General features: G+C 35.9%; 1 protein-coding gene across 1 annotated transcript; it reads left to right on the plus strand.

The window, feature by feature from the left end:
* The first annotated feature begins 17,402 nt into the window (after positions 1-17,402).
* On the plus strand, positions 17,403-19,144 carry LOC122083420 (probable galacturonosyltransferase-like 1). The gene has a single exon (XM_042651225.1). It carries the CDS (start codon positions 17,561-17,563, stop codon positions 18,635-18,637), a length of 1,077 nt encoding a protein of 358 aa, XP_042507159.1. The 5' UTR covers positions 17,403-17,560; the 3' UTR covers positions 18,638-19,144.
* The last annotated feature ends 416 nt before the right edge of the window (positions 19,145-19,560 follow it).

The raw sequence follows: 19,560 nt of genomic DNA on the forward strand, positions 1-19,560 counted from the left end.
GAATTTTTTATAAAATTTGGAAAAATTCGGTTCGGCCGGACCGAATAATTTGCGAATTATTCGGCCGAATTGATAACACTGGTTGGGTCATATGGAGCCCCCATGCGGGAGGAGGATAGGAACTAAGTGGAACAGTGCTTCTTCATCTTCTTCTTCTCCCCAAGTGCCATGGGTCCCATTAGGAAAGTTACAAGTGGCACACCAAATCCCTATTCTTAACCCCTTTTTTTTTTTTCCCCACAAACTTGGACTTGTGATGACTACTATAGGAGGTGTAAATTACCTAAAGTACCCCTAGGCTGGAGGGATGATGAGGTCACAGATATATCACCTCAAATTGATCAACAGGGTCCAGGGTCTGATGGCCCCATGATGTACATCCGAGACCATGTGAGATGTTGGTATGTCCCTCTCCAAAGGTCTCTCTGTTGTTGTTGGTATTGCTTCTCTGCTATGCTATTATTCCCTTGCTACCTAAGGGAGCTTCTACCATCCAATGACAAATCTATTAACATTAAACTCAGACAGACGTTGACGTTGGTTCGATAGTGTTAAAGTTTTCATCTTAAAATCAATTGGCTTGGAGTGAGGTAGTACTCTTATATATGATACTTGAGTCTCCTACAGCTGATGTGAGAATATCTAAATAGAAGTAACTTATATGAAACTCCCTTGATTATCAGCTTTGGGAGAGCAACTTTCTAATCCGGAGAACCCCTAGCTAGCAGCAGTTTCATCTTCTGTTGATAATACAGTCCACCTGTCTACTAGTTGCAGTTGGAAAGTGAAATGTGATGTTGGACTATAGACATAGCAACTGAGGCATCTAGTTGGCTGGTTATTCTGGATGGGAGCTTTATGGAGGAAATGAAGTAAAATAACGTTTAAAATATCAATATCGGGTATTGTATTGGAAGGGTGATTTTATAACATGTATCGTATTGTATCGGATAGATATTAGATATGTTAAAGATACATATACAAATTTTTAAGATATATGAAAAAAATAGTTTTGAAGCATAAAAAATTATAAATAAGTAATATGTAAAAAACAAATCATATATATAATGGATAGCAAAGTACAACGAGACAAGTGCATTGAATTGATTATATATATATATATATATATATATGATAAAGTTTTTTACATATATTTGTATCTGTATTATATAGATACTAGACATATTAGTTTGTATTGGAGGTTACTTAAAAGTTGAGTAAAAGATCATTGAGATAATAGGGCAATGAACCAAGTATTGTGGAAATCTAAAATTATCATTTTCTTCTAAGATACGATAGCTAAGGTCAAGGTTTCTCCGGTTAATAAAAAAAAGGTGGATGAGAATCTATTTGTTTTCCATGACAAATTGAATTAAAATGAAATTTTATGAATAGATAGATCTCGAAGGTGTTAGTCACGGTACAAACTAGAGCATGCATTGAAAGCTAAACGATTATTCAAAGTTGGCTGACCTTGGCCCAAGGGCGTGTAACCTTTCAAATGGTAATTTGTGTGAGTCGTCATGACAAGTCAAATGTTATAAGAGGTGCGAGTAGTGAAAAGATGAGAGATGCTTCTTTGAGTTTTCGTATCGAGGAAAACTATTTTTAATTTAAAATTTCTTTTAGCTACTTAGTCAACACGCGCTAAAGTAAAGGATGACACCAAGCTTAAGTAACCGACAATACCAGGAGAATGATACATAGTTCTTTTCTTTTCATGCATTCTTGTGGTAACACAACTTTAAAAATGATGCACATAGATTTACAAGGTTCGATAAGATTGCTTACATCTTGGTAAAATGAGATTCTGTTTCACCATCAATGAAGAATATAGTTATGACACTCGTGTTTACACCTCTCATAAATTGTTTACAGAGAAAGTAATTTTAGCTACAAATATATAGCAAAAAACCCTAATATCAAAAAGTACGAAACTACCTTTAAATAAAAAATTCGAGCCGAACTGCGCCCTCTTACACCTTCGTATTCCCTATAGGAAGCATGCACTAGTACTCCTTGGGTTAAACTGCGATGGAATACAAGATACCGTACACCAACATTCCTAATAGTCTATCCTACATCTGAACTATTGGATTATTTCTAATTAAATAGTCTATTTTTAATTGCATCTGAACAATGAGGACCTTATTTTCTAATCAAAATGAAAATCAAATTCAATAATAACAATTGTGTGATAAGTAGTGAAATCGACATTTTATCTTATTTGATAGATTAGAAATTTCATTTCGAAGTTCCGCTCACTTATTTGATACCTTGGGTCAGACGTCTTTGATGACCTAGGCTTTGATTGTTTATTAGGATCTAACTTTTGTAGAACTACCAAAAAAAAAATAATAATAATAAAATAAAATAAATAAATAAAGGATTTTATTATCGAATCAGTTCCTTTATCTTTTAAATGGGATGGATAATGGTACAAGGGATTGGTTAAAGTGAGGTTTTTTTATTTTATTTTTTTATTTTTGGTATGATGAGCTAATTTATTCAATTTCCGGTAACTAACATCTTGCTTTATTTTGAAAATCTCTCTCTATTGACATTTAAGAGTCTCTTGACTTGAGTGCATGGCCGACAAAAATAATAAATAAAAAGAGAGTATCTATTATTATTCTATAGGTGTATTTAGAATTTGAACCATTCTTTTAATTACCCATTATCTTATTTCCTATCACTCTTCAAGATGAGTGTATAAAAGGGTTTTCAAGATTAATTTGAAAGTGACATCATTATGTCATTATTAAAAGGTATTATTGTAATACAGATGTGAAATGACTCTATTATAAAAATTTCTATCATACTAAAGAAAAAAAAGAGTAGAATATAAATTATTTGACATCTTAAAGAATGTGAATTTTCAATAAGAAAATTTCTAAAATAAATATTAAATTTGAAATATAATAATAAATAAGAGTAATAAGGTAAAGGCCACTGCTTAAATCGCCTTTACCTTATTGTAATATAAAATATTGAGAAAAACTAAGAAGGAAAGAGGGAGGAAACAGTAGAAACGGGTTCGTGTTTCAAAAGATTCTCTGCTTTTTGTCTGAAACAGACCAATAAGATCATTCCAAGTCAATGATGAACACGATTTTTGCCTTCATATATGTAACGCCCACGAAGATCTCGCATCTCTCTCTCTCTCTCTCTCTCTCTCTCTCTCTCTCTCTCTCTCTCTATATATATATATATATATATATATGTATGCCTGATCTTCTTTTAGAAAGGCATAAAGGAAAAAAAATTCTGAATTTGGAAAATTATAATACTCACTTATGTGGAAGCCTCCATTAGAAGCAAAGCAACACTTGTAGGATCTAAGGCAGGCCAAAGGAGATCAGATAAGTCAGATCTACTAAGAGTATTCGGGTCACTGGAAAACCACGTTTATGGGGTGTTCCAATAGTGGATTCCGGCGGGTTTTGAGTGAGTTTTTCCTTTTGGGTTGGTGGAGAAGGGAGAGAGAAAGAAAGGACAAACCATGAAGGAGATAGATTAGAAAGTAATAATTTATAAGGGTAATAAGATAATAATGATTCTTTTCTTTATTAAATGACATCATTATTTTGATACGGAGTGAATCATTTTTTGTAGGTTGAATCGTAATATGATACCATATTTCTGGGATGGCTTTTGAATACCTTACATTGATTATCCTCGAAAATCTATAATATCAATCATAAATACAAAAATGGTGGGGGATTTCTGGTAATACGTTCCGACCGTAATGAGTTCTTTAGATAAATGTACCACCCCAAATTGAGACTTTGAGCTTAATTAAAGAGTTGTATTCCATATTTCTCGGTAGCTTTATTATTATTATTATTATTATTATTATTATGATTATTATTATTATTAATCATGGTGTCGGGCCAGCTTACACGCACCTTATCTAATCCTTGGGGAGATTAGCACAATAATCCATCACCATAGTCTCCACTTAAATCGCAGATGCATAGATGGGGAATCGAACCTAAGACCGTACGCCTCACATGAGAGGGCCACATAAGAAACATTGACCGACCCTCTCCTAAGTCAAGTGTTGTTTTTAGTATAAGACCAACACGAGGGCCAGATAGAAGTGAGTCAGATAGGGACCCATGAGGCTAGCAAAGGGATCATTAGACTACACTTAATTATTATTAACTACTAACTTATTAAATTTATTACCCAGAAAAATCTACTAGCTATTATTTTAAACAATGTGCAGGTAGGAGGGTTGAACCAACAACTTTTCCTGTGCTAGAACCCAACTGCTTACCACTGAGGTAGAAGTTCTTCCCCTCCTAAGTCAAGTCTTATAGATATAATGAAAAAAAGCTCTAAATCCAACTTATCATTAACAATTCCTTTTGTAATTTTAAACTTATCGTTGGTATATATATCTCTCTCTCTCGAAAATTGTAAGGCTAGTGGCTCATCATCGGTGGTAGCAAATCGCTCAAGTAGCAAGGGAATATTAATAACAAGGCAATAGCAAGGGAATACTAATAACATGGCAGAGAAGCAATACCAACAACGACCATAACGAGAGAGAGAGAGAGAGAGAGAGAGAGAGAGAGAGAGAAACTCGCATGCATCAATAAATACTTCACGATTCAGAGCGGATTGATTAATAGATAGAGAAACCTATTGAATAATAAATAAAAAATAATTTGGGTTGATATGGTATTGAGTTTTCTCACTTCACAAGCTGATTTATGAGGTTGAGTTCTGTGGTCGTAAAATTAAAATTATGATAAGAATCATCAACCTTCTTTTTTTTTCCTCTATCTAAAGGGTGGCGCATTATTTGGAGATTAATAATGCAAGAGATGAATTCAACGAGAGAAGTCAAATTTTATGCGTGGGGTTGGGTAATAGCTTAGTAAAAGAAGAAACTTATGTGCAATTCTTTGGAGAATGTTTAAACCGAAAACGTATCTAAGATTGATAGGTTTAAGCTTTGAAATTGTTTGGAGTTTCCACCATGCGAGCTGCGTTATAAAGGAAAGCTGCTGCCGTGCATGCATGTAGGCAGGATGAAGTAAAAGTAAAAGAAGAAGATAATGAGGAAGGCGATGAAGTACTGTAGGATGAGAGATGCCTTATGTCGACTTTTGGTGTCGAGGAAAAATATTAAAATTTCATTTTTTTTTTGGCTTCTCTTTTCATGCATTCCAAACACAGCCTATCCTACATCTGAACTAGTGAATTCTTTCTAAATAATCTCTTTTTAGCTGCCCTAATCAAATGCTGCTCTGTGACAATTAGGAGATTACTTTCTAATCGAATACAACAATTAATAAATCTACATTTTATAATGAAGAAGTGAAAAATCAAATTCAATTATGGCAATTGTGCAATGAACAACGAATTGATCTACATTTTTTAGTCAAGAAATTCTATGATGAATTATTATGTGCGCACCCTCTTGGTTGAATGTGCCCAAGTGAAAGAGCTGGCTATGTTTGTGGTATTGGTCACTCAACACAATCATTCCTTTGGCCAATCAGTTTTGTTTAATTTACCTGATAGACTAGATTAGAAGTTTCATTCTGAAGTTCGTGTCACTTGTCTAATATCTTGAGTCAGACATCTTTGATGCGCTACGCGTTGACTATTCACATTGGAAAACAAAAAATTCCTCTACCCTCACTATCAACTTAATCTCCCAAATTTAACTTTTATAGAATTGAAAAAAGAAGAAGAAGAAGAAAGAGGTATTTTATTATTGAACCAATTTGTCAGTCTTTAAAATGTGATGGAAAGTTGATACATGGGATTAGTTAAATAATCGCTTTCCGACAACTAACATCTTGCTTTATTTCTAAATTTGCTTTCTCTATTGACATATAAGTGCCTCTTGGCTGGAGCGCGATGCAGACAAAAATAATAAATAAAAGAGAGTGCATATAAATACTCTTTACGGGAATTTAGATACAATCTTTTAATTGTCATTTGTCTTATTTCCAACAACCCTTTAAGATAAGTATATAAATTGAAGGGTTCTAAAACATAATTTGAAAGTGACCAATCATATGTTATTATCAAATGTGTCATTGCAATGCCCATTTTTCGAGTATATTTGTGGAATGACAATATTACTTATTAAAAAAAAAAGAGTTCTATGTCATATTAAAGGGGAAAAAATAAGGTTACAAATTATTTGGCATCTTGAGAAGTGTCAATTGTCAATAAAAAAATCTTTAAATAAAATATTAACTTTGAAATATAATAATAAATATTAAGGGGAGAGGATTGTTACACCATAGTGCAACCTATGCTTTCGAATCATAGCCAGTGGATGGCAAAAGCGTAGTTCAAAATCAAGAGGCAAAGAGAACGAGTGGAAAGATATAATGTAAGTGGAAATTTAAACTGCAACGTGTACAAACATTTTCCAAAAAAACAAAAACTCAAAATAAAATCAGACAACTCAGATAAAATTAAGAGATTTTCAAAAAACCACCCAATTTTATGGAAAATGGCTGGGCACAATTATTATCTAACGGCTCAATTGATAATACAAAACACAACTTGTCACCAAAGGTTACAATCAACAGAAGGGCATTGATTATGCTGAAACACTTAGTCCGATTGTTAAGCCAATAACTATTCGATTAGTTCTTTCTATTATTTTGTCGTAGTCTTAGACAATTCTGCAGTTGGACGTTCAGAATGCCTTCTTACATGGTTTTCTGAATGAAAAGGTGTCCATGTCTCAACCACCCGGGTTCAATGACATTTCATATCCTTGCCATGTGTGCCGTTTAAATAGGTCGTTCTATGGTCTCAAACAAGCTCTAAGGGCCTGGTTTGAGCGTCTAAGCTCTTTTTCTATTGGAGACTAGCTTTGAAGGTTCCAAAACAAACATGTCTCTATTTATTTAAACAAAGGATGGGCAGACAATTTACATTTTAATCTATGTGGATGACATAATGTCATAGGAAGTAATCCTCTCGTCTCTCATTTAATCCAACAAATGGCTGCTACATTTTGCTGTCACAAACTTGGGGCTTCCTCGCTATTTCTTGGGTATCAATGTTGTGCCAATTTCTAAGGGTCTCGTTCTCTCTCAAGAACAGTATATTATTAACTTACTCTCTGGCATCAATATGATAGAGTGTAAAGTGGTTTCTACTCCAATGTCAACAACAACAAGAATTACCATGACTTCTAGAACCTTAACGCCAAAACATATACCATAGTAATGTGAGGGCAGTGTAATATGCTACATTCGTGAGACTTGACATCCAGTTTGTTGTAAACAAGGTCTTCCAGTTTATGCATAGACTGACCTCTGATCACTGGGTTGTTGTGAAACAGATTATTCGGTACTTAAAAGGGACTATATACCATGGTTTTATTCTTGATCAACAAACCTCTATGACATTACCAGCATTCTCCGATACCGATTGGACAGGTTGTCTAAATGATAAAATATCTACTGGCGACTTTGCTATATATCTTGGGTCCAAAATAATCTTATGGAGCTCATGGAAGCAAACCACAGTCGCATGTTCTAGCACCAAATCCGAATATTGTGCTATTGCAAATACTGTAGTTAAACTCATCTAACTATAGTAAGGATGTGAATTTATAATCGAAACCGTTAACCGAAACCGAATCGATCCGTTTACATCGAAACCACAAAACCGTTTAATAAATGGTGCGACTATGGTTTCAAGTTTCAGGCCGATTAACTAAACGGGTCGGGTCGATTTTAATAGCGGAACCCGTTGGTTTCAAACTGAATTGAAACCGTTTAAAATCGTTTAAACCGATCCGATTAATCCGTATAATAATTAAATAAAGAAGGGGCAGTAATCCGTACAACAATTAACAATTAAATTAAGTGCTCATCCTTCTTTTGTATGATTTATTGCAATTCAGTTCAAGTTTAGGCTTTAGATCATGAACTTGTAATCCATATATGTTACTATATTATTATGTTATCATAGATGAGGTGTTTTGGCTAAACCACCTGTCATTTAATATTTTATGCTGTAGAATGCTGGATTTGGATGTTGTATGATATTAGTTCTAAATGTTTGAGAATGACCATGCAAAGAAATAGTACTAGATTATCAAATTAAGACATCCCATGGTTAATATAGAATCTGTTATTTGTGGTTGCCAATTATTTTTTGATAAGCTTATGATCTTCAGTTTAGAGAAGGTTGCAAGTTATAACAAACCGATTGTGAACCGTTTTACAAATCATATAGAATAAATCGAAATCGAAACCGTTTAAAACCGTGAAATCGACACCGTTTAGAAACCGTGGCAACTGAAACCATTTACTAAATGGTCACGGTTTCAGAAAGTGGAACCATTTAGTAAATGGTGCGGTTATGGTTTTAGTCAAATAAATATGAACCGAACGAATCTGCACCGTTTAAACCAAAATCGAACCGATTAACACCCTTAAACTATAGTCACTTTTGAAGGAATTCAATATTTATTTACCACGTGCTCCTATACTATGGTGTGACAAGGTAAATGCCACATATCTCACTGCCGATCCAGTATTCTATGCTCGCACAAAATATGTCGAGATTGACTTCCATTTTGTACGAGATAAAGTGGCCAAAGGTGACCTTGATGTACGCTTCATCTCTACTAAGAATCATATTGCAGATTTATTCACAAATGCGGTATCTACATCACGTTTTATGTACCTTTTGATAATTTCAAGGTGATCTCATCCCCGTTGAACTTGCAAGGGCGTGTAAGAAACCAAATCTCGGTGATCAAGAGAGACTCAATATTGCCAACACAAGATAAGATTGACAGTTATCCTAATGCAAGTCTAGCATATACAACCATTGAAAATTGGATATTGTAACTATCCACTTACCTTATATGAGAGATCTCACCATTTAATTGCTCTCTCATCAACCTTAAATAAGCATTGTAAAATTGGAGATGATTTATAGCGGATTCACAGGGATATTCGTAGGCATAGGTTGGATTCATTCCTCTCCAACTGAACCACATTAAGTGTTTGGTGTTCATCTTTCTTTACCTTTTCTCTCTTTTTTCTTCAACCATCATATTTTCACATAATTCTAAATTGTGGTTAAAGAGAATAAACTATACATATATGTAATTTCTATAAAAAAAAAAAAATACATAAATACTTTGAAACCATTCAGAATCGTATAATGGACTTTAATGAGTTCCAAAAAATCATATCAAACATAAAGTAGGGGAATTGAACCCATGATCTCATGGTACCCTAAGACAGCTTGTAGGATCTCCAACTAACTGCTTGTTTTAAGAGTCTCATTTATACTAAGAGTATTTTTATATTTTTGGGGATTAGTGTTTCTATATGTTGTGATACGCCAAAATGCTATATATAGGATGTTGTCTCACAAAGAGGTGAGGGTTAATGTCTTGTAATCTCTTCATTTAGATAATGAAAGTTTTGGTTATCACTCGATCATGAATATAATCCATCTTAAGTGAACCACATAAATCGTTATGTTTTTTGTTATATGTGATCTCGTTATGTTATGTTGTTTGTTATTTTTCTGTGGGACTAAGTCGGGCCGTAAAAACTAGGATCTATTTTACGTTTTTCCTTTGCTTTCCACAAACGTGGACTTATGATGACTACTATTGGAGGTGTAAATTACCTAAAGTACCCACTGTACTAGGCTGACGGGATGATGAGGTCACGGATCCTTTTTTTTTTTTGGTAAAGAGATGATGTCACAGATCATGCACGAAAAATCGATCAACAGGGTCCAGGCCTCCAGGGTCTGATGGCCCCAAGATATACATCCAACCATGTGAGAGGTTTGGGCCTATGTGGGGTAGCATTTAATACCTTGTCTACCGTAGATCTTTCGTACGTGGTTGTTTAGGGTAGAATTCCCTCTTTAGTATTTGAAAGATAATGCTTCCAGTCATGCAGCCTTTGTGCCAGCAAAAGGGCTAATTAGGAGGCACGCAAGACATTAATTGAGGTGACTTTTTTGTACTTCAAATGAGGGATGCATAGGGTATCATTTTGCCTCCCTCTACGTTTGGATAAGGGTGAGAGTATTCTTTTCTGTATTAAATGACATCATTATTTTGATTTAGAGTGAATTTTTTTTAGATTGAATCGAAATATGATTCCATATTTCTGGGATAGATTTTTGAAAACCTAACATTGATTAAAAATTAATGATAGCAAAAGTATTGGTAGAAGAAGAGATTGCACACAAAAAAGAAAGAAGACTGGTATATTAGATATATGAATGGATATATATCGTCAAGAAATCCATAATATCAATCATAAATACAAAAATGGTGGGCCAATTTTGATAATACATTTTGGACCATAATGAATTCATTAGATAAATGTGGCAACCCAATTAGACTTTGAGCTCAAAGAGTTGTATTTCATATTTCCTTGGAACTCACATAAGAGGGCCACATAAGAAACATTGACCGACCCTCTCTTAAGTCAAGTCTTGTTTTTAATGTAAGACCAACACTAGGGATCAATAAAACATAATTAATTATTATGAACCGCTTACTTATTAAGTTCATTACCCAAAAAAACCTACTAGTTATTATATTTCAAGAACGTGGGGTGGATAAGAGGGTTGATCTTGAATCTAGTGCATAGTGCACTGGTTGCAACTTCTGTTGGTAGAGCAGGCGTCAGGTTTGTGGTCTAGGGATCAACTCTTGTTACACGCATTCCCCTCCCCTCTCCTCCTATGTGTGTGAGTAAAGTCCCCTTGGACAGTTCTATAGGATGTAAATAACAAAAAAATGATTAGAGGGTTGATCCATCGACATTTCATGGTTTTACACTAGAGCCCAATTATCTATCACTTACGTCAAAGCCCAACTTCCTAATTGTTTGCTACTAAGTTAGAAGTTCATCTCCCTCCGGAGTCAAGTCTTATATATATGCAAGGAAATCTAACTCTAAATTGAACTTATCATCAACTATTCCTTTTGTAATTTTAAACTTGTCGTTGGTATGTCCCTCTCCATAGGTCTCTCTCTCTCTCTCTCTCTCTCTCTCTCTCTCTCTCTCTATATATATATATATATATATATATATATTGTTGCGCTTAAGTTATGGTAGTTGTTGTTGGTATTGCTTCTCTACCATGCTATTAAATTCCCTTGCTACCTAAGCGAATTGCTACCACCGATGATGAACCATTACCATTACCATTAAACATGGATGAATTCTCCAAGTAGTGTTTCTTGCTAAATATTTTCTAGGGAAAAAAAGAGAGCAATGGTGGGAAATATTTGAGAATTACATGCATCAGTAAATACTTCACGAATCAGAGTCAATTGAATAATGACGTTGAGATCCTTAGAGAGACAAACCTATTGAATAATAACCAAAAAAAAAAATGATGTGGATTGTTAGGGTATTAAGTTTTCTCACTTCATAAGCTGGTTTATGGGATTAAGTTTTACTGTAGTAGAATTATGATAGGGATCACCAACACTTCTTTTTTTTTTTTTTTTTTTATTTAAATGGTGGCACATTGTTTTGGAGACTAGTAATCCGAGAGATGAATTAAACAAGAGAAGTCAAATGTAAGAAGAGATGCGTGGGGTTGGGTAACAGATTAGTAAGAGAATAAACTTATGTGCAATTCTTTGAAGAAATATTTAAACCTAAAACGTATCTAATTAAGTTGGATTATTGTTAGGTTTAAGCTTTGAAATTGTTTGGAATTTCCACCATGCGAGCTGTGTTAAAAACTAAAGCAGTCGTGCCTGCACGTATGTAAGGACGAAGAAGAAGTAAAAGAAGTTTCCTGAAGCATAAGAGATGCCTCTTGATTTTTGGTACCGAGGAAAAATATTTTTAGTTAAAATTTCCTCTCTTTTTTGTCCCTTCTGAGTCAACACGCGCTTAAGTAAAAGACAACACGAAGAAAATCATTACATAATTCTTTTCCTTTCATGCATTCCAAACACACCTATCCTACATTTGAACTAGTGAATTCTTTCTAATTAAAGAATCTTTTCTAGTTGCTCCAATCAAATCTTACTCTATAACAATTATGCGATTACTCTCTAATCGAATATAGTAGTCAACAAATCTACATTTTATAATTAAGAAATGAAAAATTAAATTCAATTATGAAAATTGTGCAATGAACAATGAAATTTACATCTTGTAGTCACGAAATTCTATGATGAATTGTTGTGTGCGCCCCTCTTGTTTGAATGTGCCTGAATGATAGAGTTTGCTATGTTGTGGCATTAGGCATTCAAAAAATCCCTCCCTCTGGTTAGTCAGTTTTGCCTTGATAGACGAGATTAGAAGTTTCATTCTGAACTTTGTGTCACTTGTCTAATATCTCGGGTCAGACATCTTTGATGCCCTAAGCCTTTGACTATTCGCATTGGAAAGCAAAAATATTCCTCTACCCTTGTTATCAACTTAACCTCCTAAATCTAATTTTATAGAAAAAAAAAAAAGAAGAGGGACTTTTATTATCGAACCCATTTTTTTTGTCTTATATATGATGGATAATTGATACAAGGGATTGGTTAAATAAGTTTATATAATCTCTTTCCGATAACTAACGTCTTGCTTTTATTTCTAAATCTGCTTTCTCTATTGATGTATAAGTTTCTTGACTGGAGCCCGATGTAGACAAAAATAATAACTAAAATGAAATATCTGTAATTACTCTATAAGGGAATTAAGAATTTGACACATCTTTTAATTGCCCCTTGTATTATTTCCAACAACCCTTTAAGATAAGTGCATAAATTGTAGAGTTTTTAAAAATAAGTTAAAGTGGCATATCATATGTTATTATCAAAATGTATCATTGTGATGCACATTTTTTGAGTATACATGTGGTATGACTATCACTTATTGAAAAAAGGGAATTCTTGTCATATCAAAAGGGGAAAAAAATAAAGTTACAAATTATTTGGCATCTTGAGGAGTGTCAATTGTCATCAAGAAGATCTTAAATTAAATAAAATATTAAATTTGAAATATAATAATAAATATTAAGGGAAAGAGGGTTGCGACACTGCCAATGCAACCTATGCTTTCAAATCATAGCCAATGAGAGGCAAAAACATGGTTCAAAAACAAGAGGCAAAGAGAATGAGTGGAAGGAACATAATGTAAGTGAAGATTTTGAAACGTGTACAAATTTTTTTCCAAAAAACTCAAAATAAAGTCAGACAACTTAGATAAAATTAAAAGGTTTTCAAAATATCACTCATTTTTATGGAAAAAATGTTGGGCACATCGTTGGTGTATTGTAAGCTAACACCCCATTGTCTATCTTTCTCTTTCGATCCCCCCTTCCTCTTTTGAAATGACCTCATCCCATATCCCGTTCAAATGATTATCGCACGGAGGTTGGGGTTTACTTATCCTTCTCCTCCAATTTTATTTAGGAGAAATTTTTTCTCAATAAATACCCTTTTCAGTATTCCTAATATCTATCCCAAAAAACATACCTCTATTGACAGAGGATTCTCCATTCACTATCGGCAAAGGGCCTCCATTTATTTATGTTCTGAAGAGGGCCTTCTTTAGTGTTGACTAGACTGAAGAAGAGGACGACGGTTCCTTATTTGGTTCGACCACCAATTTGGTCCGATTTTTGAAACTATCTGAATAGAGGAACTCAACGTGGAGACAAGGGGACCATGTGCTAAGTGCGTTTTGCTTACTTTTCCCGACTCTGTCCCTTACCGTGGGGTACCCCATTTGAAGAGAAGGGTTAGGTCACATGGTGACCCCGCGGCCATGATCTGATACGGGACTTCTCGTATTACGGATCTAAAATTCTTTAAAAGTTCTCATATTCTGAACTACTAATGGCACATGGATCCTATTTCACTTCGTTCTTATCAATTTGCTTGTTTATAACGTGTAAGTATATTTTGGCCTTTTGGAGCACATTATATAAGTGAAATTAATATGTTTCCATAAATATTGCACTTAATGATTGATCACATATGCAAACTGCATGTTACCGCACATGTATTGATGAATGATTTAAATCATTGGAACTATACATTTTTTTTTTCTTTTTTAGAGACGAATTAAAAAAGGGTATATACGATCCAAGTTATCTTGATGATATTTTTTTTTACTTCTTTTGATAGGATTTTACTTATATGTTTTTTGGACAAAGATTGGCTGTCTGGTCGCGTGGTCCCTACATCATTAATGCAAGAACCAATAAGAGGGCACACACGTCGGAGTGTACAATATAAAGACTAGGGAGGTCATTTTGTCCCCCTTCTATGTGGTGTAAAGGAATGTGATCACTTAACATTTTTTTTTTTCCACATGTTTTTTTATATGAAAAGAAAATGAATGGTGCCACCATGACTAGCAATTTTAGGATTTTTTTTTTTATTTTCTTATAATTGGATTTATATTTTAGTCTTGACAAGCGCCTTATTTTGGCACATCGCAAACTTAAATGGGATGTAATATTTTTTTTTTTTTTGATAAGTGGAGTTTGAAGGATCCTTATTCACATGTCAAATTTCAGTCTACAAGAACTTTGTTAAATAGTATAATAAAACATTGAACCATCAACCGGATGCATGAAAATATATAAGTAAATATGCCAATATAATTATACCAAGAAAAAAGAGTATGCAAATACAAAAGGAGTAAATGATTTAATTACAAAATCAATCCAAACCATTGCCTACTGTTTGAATTGCCATTTCATCTTTCAACATGGCAAGATTAACCATGCAGAGTATAGTATATTATTACTATATTATAGTGTAATATATTTTATTATATATAGTATGAACCAATTATAAGAATCAAAACTAGAACCAAACAGGTTCCATAAAATACGAGTATCAATTTTTAGAAGTGAGACATGACTCTCTTTAATTCCAGATCAAACCAACACTCCTTGAAACTAAATAAAATATTGGGTTCTGGACCAATTTACACCCTTACTAGCATATATTATTATTGTTACTGAAATTATATACACAACAGATAGATGCATTGAGGAGAAAGCGTTGGTTACTCACATAGTGATAGTGATGTGGGGAGAAAGGGAAGTAACAAGAAGACAAAGAAGAGTACAGAGGGACGAGGGAGTAGTAACATGATAAGAGAGAATCCAAAGAGCCCGGGGACAGGATGAGTGACAGAGACACAAGGGGGGAGACAACGCTTCCTATTCTTCTTATCTCCACGTGCCATGGGTCCCATTGAGAAAGTTACACGTGCCACACCAAATTCTCAATTCTTGACTTTGTTACGTATAAATTACCCAAAATGCCCCCGATAGTACTTAGGCTGGTGGGATGATGAGGTCACAGATAACCTAAAATTTGATGAATGTTACCGGGTCTTGATGGCCCCATGATGTATGCCTCGACCATGAGAGATGTTTGGGCTTATGTCGGCCAGGGCTTTTCTGGGACTTGCCTACCGTATGCGCCAGGGCAGAATCTCATGCGTTTAGTACGGATTTGGCTCCTCTGTTACGATTGCATTCTTCAATCACCTTTTAATGATTCATTTAAAGATTGGGAGAATTTGGTCACGCATCCCAACACCTGTTAATACTTAGGGATACGTGTCCAAACACTCTCAACCCTTAAATGAATCGTTGGTGATAGTGAAAGTGTTGGTAGAGAAAGAGAATCCCATTAATTACAAAAAAAAAAAAAAATGAATGGTATAAGAGTAATGACCATATATCCATATGTACCAGATTTATGAATGTAAATCGGGGATACCCCAACCAAAAATCTATGTTATAATATCTCATAAATACGAAAAAATGGTGGGCCATTTCTGGTACGTTTGGCTTATGGAGTTCTATTGCAAATTTCCTCGCAGCTCACCTAAGGGTTTGCATGATAATCATTATATATTTTAATTAATTTTTTATTTAAAAATTATATTTTGTATTTTTATATAAATTTTCAAGTGTCATTTGATACCCAAAATTTTGGTATAGAAAGTGGTAATGTTGGCGGCGGAGGAGGTGATGAAAACATCCTCTACCACGGATGCGGTGATGGGGTGAGCATCTGATGGTCGAAACAATATCAAGGGTGTGTCGATGTCGTCTCGATTGTCTGATGCTTGTCACACTGCCGCATCTACGGCAGACAATCATCACTCGGAGGAGGTGGTGGTTGAAGTTGCATTGGAGGCTTTTAATCGTTTAATTTTATACAAGATCTACAATAGGGCCAGATAGGGGACCCACTAGGGGCCAATAAAATGACCATTAGACCACACTTAAACTATTAATCCACTAGATACTATATTTCAAGAAGGTGAAATGTAGAAGGGGTCGAACTAATGCCCTTCCTTAATCGACTTTGAATGACAAATGAGTTTTCTCTATTATGAGAGGAACCCTCAAATAACCCTTTTGAGATTACAATTAAACCATCACAGGTATAGTTTGTCTACTACTACTACCACCAAATATAGCCTACGCGACATCCTGTCCACGTGGCTATCGATCAAAGGGATGGTCAAAACTAGGGGTCCGACTCTTTTACTTGCAATAGAGGCACCATCTCAAATCTAATGTCCTGGAATGCCTCAACACGGAACCCAACATACGGACATGTGCCTCAAGGTCCTCTAGGACGTTGGATCTGAGCTACCACCTCTATTGCATAGGAAAAAAACCCCTTCCTAAAACTAGAGAGTAGTCTAATACCTTAGACTTATTTACACTAGATCATCCCCTCGTAAGTAAGTCAATATATATAAAAGGAAATCAAAAAGTAATTCCAAACTTTTCATCAACCATTCCCTTTTGTAATTGTTTTTCTTTTGGTAATTTTAAACTTGTCGCTATTTGGAAACAATTGCTTAAATTTAAAAAAAAAAATGACGGTTCGCACGTCCTCACAACGTTGGTATGTCCCTCTCCAAAGGTCTCTCTGCTGTTGGCTTCCTATTATTCCCTTCCTTCCTAAGCGAGCTGCCCACCTGAGGACGATGACGAACCCATTTAGCAACAAAACTTAGATGGATTCTCCAAGTTAAGTTTTCTAATCCAAATTCTCTGTGTAAAAATAAAAAAAGAAAGAAAAAGAGAGAGAGACAGAAATGGTGGGAAATATTTGAAACTTACGTAAATAAATAAATACTTCACAGAACCGATTGATTAATGAGAGTGAGAAACCGCCAGTGGAAAATTGGAATCCAATGAAGGAAAAAAAAAATCTCTAATTAATTTTTTCTAATTTGTAATTAATGTGAAGTCAGTCAAGTCACTGTTAAGGAAGTCAAGTCACCGGCCTCCTTAACAGCGCCTTGACTGGCCAGTAGCCACCTCCCCATTTTTTCTTTTTCTTTTTTAAATAGCGAACGTGGGTTCAAAGCCAAGTACCAGAAGAGAGAGAAACTCCCACCACTCGCACATTACATGCTGTAAGGATGAAGAACCAAACCTCTCTCTATCTCTCTCTCTTCGCTGTCTCTTTTATAAACCCCCTCCACCTCCACCCCTTGTCCTCATTCCCAAAACTACTTTCTCTCTCTCTCTCTGTGGTGAGAGAGGGGAGGACAAGAGGTTCTGAAACATGCCCAAACCAACACTAAATAGGTATCACACCCTGTGTCTTGTGAATCTGTTGCTGACCCTACTCTCATTCACCATCTCTGCAACCTCTACTCCCCACTTCAGAGAAGCTCCCGAGTTCTACAATTCCCCAGAATGCCCCTCGATCTCAGATACTGACACTATCGACGAAGACGACGATGGGGAAGGATCCAATGTCTGCTCGGATCTAACCATCCACGTAGCAATGACGTTGGACGCAGCCTACCTAAGGGGATCCATGGCAGCCATCCTTTCCGTACTCCAACACTCTTCTTGCCCTCAGAACGTTGCCTTCCATTTCGTCGCCTCCACTTCCGCCGACGCAGATCACCTCCACAGCACCATCGCTAAATCCTTCCCGTACCTGAGATTCCAAGTGTACGGTTTCGATGACTCCGCCGTGGCCGGTCTCATCTCCACCTCCATTCGTGCCGCACTGGATTGCCCACTTAACTACGCCCGTAACTACCTTGCCAATCTTCTCCCTCTCTGCGTCCACCGCGTTGTGTACCTTGACTCCGATCTCCTCCTCGTCGACGACATCGCTGACCTCGCTGCCACTCCCCTGGGAGACCATTCCGTCCTCGCTGCCCCTGAGTACTGTAATGCTAACTTCACCTCCTACTTCACCACAACCTTCTGGTCCAACCCTGCTCTATCCTTAACCTTTGCCGGTCGTAAGGCTTGCTACTTCAACACCGGGGTCATGGTTATCGATCTCGAGCGATGGCGCGCTGGGGATTATACTACTAAGATTGAGGAATGGATGGAACTCCAGAAGCGAATGAGGATTTACGAATTGGGTTCTTTGCCTCCCTTTCTGCTTGTCTTTGCCGGGAATATTGCTCCGGTGGATCACCGATGGAACCAACACGGCCTCGGTGGCGACAATTTCCGGGGACTTTGTAGAAATCTGCATCCGGGCCCGGTGAGTCTCTTGCATTGGAGCGGAAAGGGTAAGCCATGGGCGAGACTCGACGCTAACAGGCCTTGTCCATTAGATGCCTTGTGGGCTCCTTACGATCTCTTGCAAACTCCTTTCTCTCTTGATTCCTGAATCACTCTTCTCACTCCTACCGTCCTGCGAGAGAAACAGAGACTCAGAAAGAGAAGGTGAGAATGAATATTCTCTCTTCCTCCGAAGTAGATTCAGAGAGATCCAACGTCGCTGCGGAACATCTCTGCATCTCTTTCTTTTTGGTTGGATTCTCTCTCCGATTGGGACGTTGCTGATGGTCAAAGATGAACAGGTGGATTTAGCCACATCTTGTTGATTGTAGATTATTATATACAGAGACGTCGAATAGATTATCGGAGCTTTGTATATCACGGAATCTGCCTCTGCAACGGAACAGAGGATTATAACTTCAACACCTATAATACGAAGGAAAATAAAGCTCAAAAGAAAAGGAGAAGAAAGCCATCTGAGTGAGTATCAAACATCACTGATTCTGGGTTTGCAAATATTTCTTCTTGGTGGAGCAAAATAATTTTTTCTTGTAAATTTTACTTTGTAAAATTATAAAATTAATATGAGCAATAATACATGGATTTTGTAGAGCTAGAGCACCTTATTTTGATTCTCATTTATGTTAAAGCTACGTTAATGAAACCTAATAGCTCCCATGAGCTTCAGGCAATCAAGCCTAAGGGTAAGGAATGCTGCCAGCATGGCCACTATATCTAGAGTTCAGAGACAGCTGGGCGTGAAAATACCCCTCAACGAATTCTAGAATGATTTGAGTGAGCAGCACCCAAGTAATGTTTGCCAAGTTGGATGCCTAATGAAGACAGCCATTTGTCCTATTTTCTTTGTTTGTACTTCTAAAGTGATGATGCTTCGAACAGGGATTCGGGACAGATGTGACCATGTGAGTAATATTGGAGTCACTATTTACTGAATCAGACCACAAAGAAATAAATTGCATCTAAATCGGTTGTGAAAAGGATAATGAAAACAGAATAGAACCAATATCTAAA

The sequence above is a fragment of the Macadamia integrifolia genome, chromosome 7 (assembly GCF_013358625.1).
Source record: "Macadamia integrifolia cultivar HAES 741 chromosome 7, SCU_Mint_v3, whole genome shotgun sequence".
Lineage (NCBI taxonomy): Eukaryota > Viridiplantae > Streptophyta > Magnoliopsida > Proteales > Proteaceae > Macadamia > Macadamia integrifolia.